Source organism: Megascapheus bottae, chromosome 1 (assembly GCF_031878675.1).
Source record: "Megascapheus bottae isolate mThoBot1 chromosome 1, mThoBot2.hap1, whole genome shotgun sequence".
NCBI lineage: Eukaryota > Metazoa > Chordata > Mammalia > Rodentia > Geomyidae > Megascapheus > Megascapheus bottae.
This window is the reverse complement of record NC_143509.1, coordinates 74,962,457-74,972,186: the sequence shown is the minus strand read 5'-3', so window position 1 is coordinate 74,972,186 and position 9,730 is coordinate 74,962,457. Positions and strand designations below refer to the sequence as shown.

At 40.2% G+C, this 9,730-nt stretch overlaps 1 protein-coding gene across 3 annotated transcripts; it reads right to left on the bottom strand.

Moving 5' to 3' along the window:
- Positions 1-2,398: 2,398 nt before the first annotated feature.
- Cldnd1 (claudin domain containing 1) lies at positions 2,399-8,802 on the bottom strand. 3 transcript variants are annotated; one of them, XM_090347535.1, is made up of 6 exons: positions 8,578-8,802; positions 7,478-7,528; positions 6,946-7,255; positions 5,163-5,273; positions 3,882-4,019; positions 2,399-3,730 (listed from the first exon to the last, which is right to left on the bottom strand). In XM_090347535.1, the coding sequence occupies exons 1-6, from the start codon at positions 8,800-8,802 to the stop codon at positions 3,510-3,512; spliced, it is 1,056 nt and encodes a 351-aa protein (XP_090203661.1). In that variant the 3' UTR covers positions 2,399-3,509. The 3 variants fall into 3 exon arrangements, with proteins under 3 accessions (XP_090203661.1, XP_090203642.1, XP_090203651.1); XM_090347516.1 differs by lacking the exon at positions 7,478-7,528; XM_090347525.1 differs by lacking the exon at positions 7,478-7,528 and having other exon boundaries at positions 6,946-7,250; positions 8,578-8,721.
- Positions 8,803-9,730: the final 928 nt, after the last annotated feature.

Below are 9,730 nucleotides of genomic sequence, written 5' to 3'. Positions count from 1 at the left end.
ATAGGCCATTTTTATTTCTTCTTCAGAGAAGACTCTCTTTAAGTCTTTGGCCCATCTTTTAATGGGATGGTTGTTACTTTGGAGATTAGTTTGGGAGTGATTCAATTTTTTGAATTGTTGATATATTTTAGATGAGGCCTTTGTCTGTTGTATGGTTAGTGAAGATCTTCTCCCATTCTGTAGGCTTCCTAATTAATTTACTAGTTATGTCCTTTGCCACACAGAAGCTCTGCAGTTTAATGCAGTCCCACTTATCCAGCATTTCTGACTTGTGTTTCTTGGTCCTTATTGAGAAAGTTTCGACCTGTGCCAAGGAGACCTTAGTGTATCTCCTATTCCTTCTTGTAAAGTTTTCAGTGAGCCACAACACCTTTAAGGGACTTTTTTGCCTGGGCTGGCTTTGAATTGCAATCCTCAGGTCTCAGCCTACCAAGTAGCCAGGATTGCAGGTGTGAGCTATTGGTGCCTAGCAATTCACTTTTTAAAAATGAAGACAGAACTGAAAAAAAAAATCTTATTTCACATTTGTAATCCTCTATAGTATAGAAAGTAATATAAATTGGATCTTGCTTCATACAAGTTTGCTCCAAGTATACGACTGTTAATAATAAGCATCAGAAAACTTGGAAATAACAGGAAAATCCTGTACATAGTTATATTCCCTCAATCTATTACTCTTTGTGAAGTGTGAGTCATTATTCCCTTACAAGAAGAGGTCTGAAGGAACAAGACATTACCTTATCTGTACCTGAGCAGAACACTGTTGAGTCTGAAATGTTTATATCTTCAGAACTACACTTATTAGCTAGTATACAAGCAGTAGTATTGCAATGGGAAAACCAAATTGATTCAATGTGTTTTCATTTCATATACAAGTTTATATAATGATCAAACACTGAAATTCCTTCCTATATATCTTATGGTAAACTGGATATGACTGGATCTATAAACTTAACAGCATTAATCTGCAGTGTGGTGATGTTTCCAACTGAAGAAATGAACTAAATGAATTTGTGTGGTCATCTCAGGCTTAATCCTCTGACTAAATGAGTTCAGCTGGGATTTATTAATCATAGCCTCCCTGATATGGATACACCCTAATATTGCAAACAGGTTAAATTTTAACACATGACTGACAAATTACCAGTACTCCAGTGTTCTATGATATAGGTAATAGGCACAATGTTTGTAAATAAATTCTATTAGTCTGCCTTTTTGGGTTTTTTTTGACAGTCATGCACCTTGAACCCAGAGTGTGGGTACTGTCCCTGAGCTGCCTTTTTGCACAAGGCTAGAGCTCTACCACTTGAGCCACAACTTTGCTTTTGACTTTTTTTTGTAACTGGGAGATAAGTCTCACAAAATTTCCTTCCTGCGCTGGTTGTCCAACTGCAATCTTCAAATCTCAACTCCTAAGTAGTGAGGATTACAGGCGTGAGCCACCAACACCCAGCTAGTTTGCTTTTTTACTAAAGTAAGTTTTGGTGTTTATTGCTATCTTTATGATGAAGTCTTTTGCTAAAAAGCATATTGGCGGTATTTATCCCCATGACTTAGTTCATTTTCAGAGCCATAAAAGCAGTTTCTTAAAACACATTTCTTAGGTTGCCATAAAGTATGTTTTCAAACATTAGAGAATAGGATTTATCTTGTCACTAATATAATTAGACTGATCAAAATGGTTACTATGTTATACTTTTGCTCATCTATGGAATCTAGACTTGAAAAGACATATTCGTAAACAGGAATAGACACAAATATATGCCTGCACACATATACATATGTACATATGGAGAGACATAGAACAAGAACTATGGGACTGTCAGGGTGAATGAATGAGGAAGTGAACATTGAAAGGTGAATAACATCAAAATACATTGTGTCTAAGTATGAAGACTGCATGAAGAATCTTACTGAAAGGTGATGGGAGAGAAATAGATGATGTCATTGCTTCAATATGCCCCCATGAGACAGGAGGATAAAATCCCTTGGAACAATTAATACTTAAAAAAATAAACAGAAAACTACAGTGGGCTCTGTTGGAGGCTGAGTACAAATGAGAGAGAAGCATATTGAGAGAGTCAACCAGCAAATAGGACTGATGTACATTCACTATAATATGTGGAAATCACAAAACTAGGTAGAAAAAAATATTTTCAAATTCCAAAACATAAAAGATACTCTTACAATGTAATGGAAGAACAAGTAACCACATTTTCTAGGAGACAGAATAAAACATAGGAAGTAACGACGGTCTTCTAGAGGCCCAAGAGAGCAAGGGATTGCCGCAGAGCCCATGCTCCAACCTCTCGTGCTGGAGACGTCAATCAGGTCACACACCACACACAATTCTCTTCTCCTTTTTATTTTTTTTTTAAAAAAAGACAGGGTACGGTAAGAAATTACTAAGCTATATATTTTTATATCTGTCAAATGCTACAGTAACGGAATAAATAAATAAGATTTTTAGTGCTCAATGTTTATAGACATATTTGTAAAAAAAAAAAAATAACTAAATTAGAAGACATAAAGTAATGCTAATACACACCAGGAAGGGACTTAGGCAAGGAAAGGCACATTGTTTCACCACAAGAAATAAAGACCACAGTTGAAGGCCACCAGACAGCCACCACTTTAGTTCTTATGGTGGTAGTCCCAGCTCTAGAGGGTCATTATGGTAGAACCTTCTTTATGGTACTTTAGCTGGAATAAAGAGAATTAGTTGGAGAATTTACTGTGCAGTCCTAATGTAATATTTAAGAGATAGCACACTTTTAATAAACCTGGTATATGAAGAAGGAAGAGCAAAAATTGAAAATTGTTCAGTAATAATGAAAAATCTGAGTTTTTTAAAAAAAGTAATATAATGTAACCAGATTAACTTGTTTGTAGGTATTGGAATTTTTGCAATTACAAAATTAAAATTTTAAGTAAACACTGTAGTTTTCACTTCCTTTTCTTGTAGACAGACAATATAACAGCTGCCAAACTTCATCTTAGTCATGTGCCAAAGTTTAGGAAACAGGATCTTAAATAATTTCCCAATTTTATGGATCTTAAGTCTTTGAAAATGGTAATACTGCTAACTGACTGGCTATCTACAACAGCAAAGTGAACATGAAGTGTTGACAATGATAAGAGGTTTCCCAAAATTAATGTTTCTAGCTCAACATAAATGGTCATACCACTTACTAGAAAATTTAACACAGATGAGAACTTGTTCTAGATCAATTTCTAACAATTTTTCTTCAGAAATTTGTACCATTTTTAGAAATTTCTACCTAGACTGTGTGCCCAGTTTCACTGAAATACAGAATCCTTCAAGAGTAAATCAAACAAATGTTAGTGGTATTAAGTCTTTAGTGGTGCATAAACAAGTGGATTTTTAGGATAAAATGGTATATCCACAAAAAATAAAAATTAAATTAAAATGAAGAGGAAAGCAAGGAGAAAATAGCAATATTAAAAAAATATGATGGCAATTGTTTATAAAGCCAGTAGCTTCCCTTTCATGCCACACGGTATGCTTTCATTAAGGTATATTCTTTCCGGTTGGTGTGAGCAGCCCAGATGAAGAGAGCTGAAGCCATGAACTGTAAGGGAGCCGAGACACAAGCGAGGCAGAAGGACCATCCAAATTCACCAGTTACTTTCTCAGGCAATTGCAATTTCTGATGGAGCAGATGGATTCCAGCGACGTAACAACTTACTGAGCCCAATGTACACAGACCTTGGGGAGAAATTAAGAAAAAATAAATCTCTAAGTAAGAGCACAGTATAGTTTTTCAGGCAACTTGACAGTGAAGTTATGGGTAATATTTAGAAACTGTGACTCCCAGGAGACAGAAAAAAACCAAGTTAGGTAAGATGGTAAGGCCCACCTGCAAGGAGATGAAGAATGCCAGTAGCAATGGTGGGATATAAGCTTCGGCAGACACAAGCACAGAGTCCGATCAATGCCCCAAAGCACATCAGACCTAGACTCACAAAGGGTAAGAGGAACTGGCAACGCCAAAGATCTGGTTTTAGAAAAGGAGAAAAAGAATGGTACGTTAGCATAATTTCAGATCATTTTATGACTAAAGAAATGTTCTAATTAGGCCTTTACTCAAAAAGTAAAAAAGAGGTATTTTAATTCTGAGATCTTTAATAAATCACATCATTCAAAATAATACTAACTCCATCCTGAAAAAACCCAGTAAGAGATAGTTTATTACCATTTATTTTATATATGCCTTGTGAACTAACCCTCCCCACAACTATTACTATCAAAATCATTTCTATTTTATAATTGAATAAACATAGACAAGAGGCCTAAGTAATATGTTCAAAGTACAAGTGAGAAAGCAGGGTTTGAAACAAGAGTAGTCTGTTTCTACATGCAGACATTATCATGTCCTGATAGGATCTAAAGGCAATAGTACTATAAATTTATAGTGATTACAAGTGACTTGTCTTATGCACACACAACATGTGGAATACATTAAGTGTTCAATACCTGTTTTTATATCATATATTTTCTTATCAACATGAGAAGCAAGATGATGGCCATTCCAATTTCCAATCATGTTGATTATTAGTAATCCTATGCATTTTCATTGCAAAACAGAATACCTGAATTTATTCAACATTTCCTCTTATGATACAGTCAGATTTCTAGATAACGTTAAAAAAAAATCCCTTTATCCCTAAAAACTGATGCTGAAGTCTGAAGACAGTTATTAAAGGGCAGTCTAACCATCAAATAATCAAATGCTCACAACGCTTTTTTTAAACATCTACATATACACTTTTTGGCATTACACAGATGAACACATTTGGTAAGGTTGACACATTCAGAGCTTAAACTTTTTCATAGACTTAGGCAGTGGGAGTGTTTATCTGAAATACAAGACTTCATCATTTATTATCTTATAAACTTACTATTACTTAAAAGTGCCAAAAAATATATATTCCAGCCTACTAGGTATTAGTTGTCTTTCTCAACTAAGTAATTTGACATTTGGTAAAATGTATTACCAATAGAACCAAGGTCACTGGAATATGATTACAAAATTTACTTCATGTTGACATACCCACTAATACATGGTTTTCCAAAAATAAAGTTAACCAAAACTATTTCCTTTTCCTTCCAACTCTCCTACTGAGATCAAAGTACTCACAGGTGCGAAGTAGATCAATTCCACTATTATGGTTTCCAGGATCAACGAATTTCAGCATGAACTGCTCCGTTAGTGTGAAACTCATGCATTTTGTAACCACATCAAACGACTCTAGAATGAGAACAATTGCTTGTTGTTTTCATTACAAGCATTTCAAAATAATCTCTTTGTAACATAAGAAATGGTATAGAAAGATCTTCCCAGAGGAACTAGCCAATGGCTTTCTCCACTGCCCAACAGATATCACATAGTGACAGGATACTAATATAGACATAAGGAAGAAAAAAATAATAGTACAATCAATGACAGATGAGGTATGTTAAAGGACTAGAAAGGAGTCAGGCGGGAACAAAGACTGAAATAAGAACTTTGAGCTTCTCATTACCCTAATACTAGAAAGTTTAGAGTAATTCTTGCGCTTATATACTCCAACAGGAAACTCTAGCGGTTTAGGGGGGCGTTTTGTTTTGTTTTGTTTTTCAAAATATAGGCAGACCTTAGCTGCCACTCAGGTGTCACTCACCTAGATTACTAGATTTGCGTCCACTCCTACCTTCTGCATGTGTATTTGTTCTTACCACATCAGCCAGGGTGACAAAATCTGGTCTCTCTCCTAGTCAGTGCCCTACTCAGTGGATTTTCATTATGCTCAGAGTAAGCATCAAAGTCCTCTTGGTTTAGAACCAGAGTCCAGAACAGGTCCCTAGCAGCATTTTCAACATAGTCTCTCTCTCCCTTGAATCCAGTCCAGTGGCTTCTTTGTTGAGCCCCCAAAATCTCAATTACACTCCTGCCACAGGACCACTGAAATAATAACTACTCCTTCCAACCAAAATGATTCTCCTCCAAACGCTGACTACCCTTGTCCAATTTCTTCTTTTAATCTTTACTGATATCAAATCTTTAATCAAGTAGTATTTTCTTAATGAGATCCACTGTGAATATCCTATTGGAAATCATAACCTATACCCACCTTTAAACTGTTCTACTTTTTAACAGTAGGTTATCTTTTTAATATACTGGGTAATTACTGTTTGTATCTTTGCACTTGTATTTATCTTGTTTATCGTCTGTCATTTCTTACTAATCTGCTAGCTCCCCAGGAGTAAGAATTTGTTCTTCAAATTATATGAAGGATCAGAACACAAAGTAATCCAATCAATGTTGAATTAATGATGAAATAACTCATCACAATTCCAGTATCAATTACTCCTGTGTCCTCCTAAGTAGACCTTAGCATTTAACAATGAATTTTAATCAGGTTTCTCCCCTTTCTTCACATACTATCTCCTTTGCTCAAAACTGTGTCCAAATTTTTAAAAATAGTCTCAAATATGGACAGATAGATGATAAATTTAAATGCAAAAGTGATCAAATTACGTCCTCTAAAGGATGTGGATAAAAAAAAAAACACAGCTAATGTATAAAAGGATCATCAGTTCACAACTGTTGACTTAAATTTGGATATAAGTCCTTTTGTCAGTTAACAGAAAATTATGCTAATGTTCTTTTTCAACTATTTCCTCATAACATGTGAGATTAATAAAAGTACTTTAATGAGTTCTAAGTAAGGACAGTTAAGGATAGTTTCATAGCCCATTAATATAATGAAATACTGTAGTAACACACACAGAAGTTAGAGGAAGAAAATGGTAGAAAGAGACAGGTTAAGATTTCAAGAAGGAAAAGCTCATAAATGTACTAATATACAATTTGTCAATCATCAAGCCACTTGGACTACTGTTGGATAATTAGGGGGAGAGAAGCTGAAATAAAGGAATACCTGTTCCTTCTGGTGGTGCATACCAATGCGTGTTTTTGGGTATGGTGATACACCGTCTCCATAATCCCACTGTGCCATTATATCGGAAAAGTGCGTCATTGTAAGTCTTCTCATCTGTCTCATCACTAATGAACTCTTCCCAGATGCTTTTATTCAAATCACTGGAATTTTCTTGAACTGGACTTCGATATTCATACCAGAAGTCTGTGCCAATAGAAGCTGCCATGTAGATGGTAGAAATAAGGCTAAGCACACAAGCAATCACAAATGCTGTTGCAAAACGGTTATCCATTCTGGCATTCAGACTGCTCTGTTTAAAAGTTAAAAAAAAAAAAAAAGACAGGAATGAGTGCTCAAGAACAAGTATTTCACATTATGTTTAAATAAATCTCTAAACCACACTATACCCTTGTAACCCATCCCTTGTTTTTTTAAGCATTTATATAGTCATTAAGGTATTATTTTAAAAAAAAAAAGCAAATGTTCAACTTAAAAACAAATCTCATTAAAGTACTTATTGAATGCCACATACCCAGGATGCTACGGAGACAGAGGTCTTGTTCTCTAGTCTATCACCTGCATACTAAAACAGACAACACTGAAATGGACATACACATTACAGATACAAAGACAGGCCCGAGAGCAGCGGTGCACCATGCATGCACTTTTATTTGCAGGTAACTGAATTTTTACACAAGTTATGGAGAGAGTGTAAAGTTTGCGTGAGGGGAAAGAGACAGAGGCAAAAGCAGCAGGGGCAATCGACTCCTCCCCCCTTTCCTCTGGAGAGGGAAACCCTTCCAAAATAAACAACAGTGGCCGGTGACAATGCCACCTAGCCATCTCCTGCAATCCACTAAAACTAATCCAAGCTTCTTCACCCGGACAGATCCTCCCCCACCCCACCTCTTGGGCTGCCCCTCGCTCGCTCCCTCAACCCTAACGCCTGGGCAAAAGATCCGTAAAAACTAAATGACCCCTTCTCACGGCAGGGTAGCCAGGACTCTCGAGCTGGGAAAATCCGAACCGTCCCCACCCCGGGCTGTGTGGACGGGCTCCTCCGGGGCGGCGGGGCTGGTCCACGACTCCAGGCCGTCAAACGCCGGCCCGCACCCCCCGCGGTGCCCGCACCCCCGAGGTCCGGGCGGCGGAGTTGGGGAAGGCGGGGACGTGACTCGGGGAAGGTCGGGGCGAGGACGGAGACGCACGACAACTTCGGGAAGTTGAGTCCCCGGGGTCGTCTCTCCCCGCTTTCCTTGGCGGGGAGGGAGGGGATCCCCAATGACCTTTCCGTGGAATGCTAAAATAAGACGCAGAAGGGGCCGGCGAGCAGCAGCTGCGGCCCGGCGCGGGGGTCACCTCACGGGCCGCCGCCGCACAGGGGGTCGGTCGAGGTGGGGTCGGGGGGGGGGCGCGCCGGGACCCCGACCAGGCCGCTCCGCCCCGGGGATGCCCCCCCCCCCACACACACACACACTCCGCTCCCCGCCCCGGAACGCTCCGCGGCCGCCGCCGAGAACCCGTCCAGCTCCGGCCGCGCACCGGAGGGAAGCCCCGGCCTCAAACCGCCGGAACGGCAGGGCGGCGGCGCGACTCCCGGCCCGCCCGGCGACGCCGGCCCCGCTCACTCACCGCCCATCCTCTCGCTCTGCCAGCCTCACCCTCCAGCTCTGACCACAGCACCCTGCTCTCCCCGCGCCTCCGCTGACGCACTTCCCTGCAGAGCCCGCCCCCTCCATAACTCCCGCGCCTCCGCCTCCGCCTCCACCCCGGGCCGGGCCGCGGCCTGGAACCGAGGGGGGTTGTGGGAGTTGTAGGAGGGAGGGAGGGAAAGCTGTCGGACGCGGCGGTGGACATGCTGGGCTGCGCGCGGGGCATTGTGGGGGGTGTAGTTCTCTTGCGAAGGCCTGGCGTTGCGTACAACGTAGAGGGATTCTTAGAGCAAAGGGACTTGAGGTCCAGTAAGTGAAGTGGCCCCGCCTACCGTCAACTCCATCCCATGCCGGCGACCTCAGTGACCCATGCCTGACTTTCAGTCCTGTGCTCTCCTGATATCACCACACAACCATAGAAGTAAATTCTATATAGATGAACTTTTGAAATGTTGTTTCCCCCTTTCTTCCAGTCTCACCAGAGCAGAAAATGTTTCTGCCTAGATAACTTATATTCAGAGTAAGAAGACTGATGAAAGGGTGACATTGATCAAGACACTTTGAGGGGGAGGAGGAGAAGGAGGATAGAAAACAATGTCTTTCTACAACATGACATCATTATTGGGATTTCAGAAACACGTATCTGTGGCTGCCTGCTTATGACAAGTGGCATTTGTTCTTTATTATAGTCATTTCTTTTTTAAATGAAAAACACTAAATATTGAGAACACTCAATATGCCTGCCTAGGGTCATGGACAGTATAGGACATAGCAGAATAAGTCCAATAATAATTGCCCAGTAATTGACAGAAAAGCAGGGTCTTCTTCTGTCATGGTTCTGGTCTTGGATCAATGGGCTGCACCTGAAGATGGACTTCTGATGGCAGTCTTGAGATGACACAGAGCCTCATAGGAGAGACAGGAAGCTTCGGTTCCATTTTACCAACAGCGTGTGTATATTCTGAATGTGCCCTGGGACCAGCAAATAATGAGTTTCTCAATAGATTCATGAGAAGATGGCCTCCTCAAGGACCAGAAGCACCCCTATCCTCTACTGACCCCACACCTATCCTCTGCTGTCTTAGAATTTATCTACTGCGCTGGGAAGAGACGAGAGCCCCAACTTGAGAACA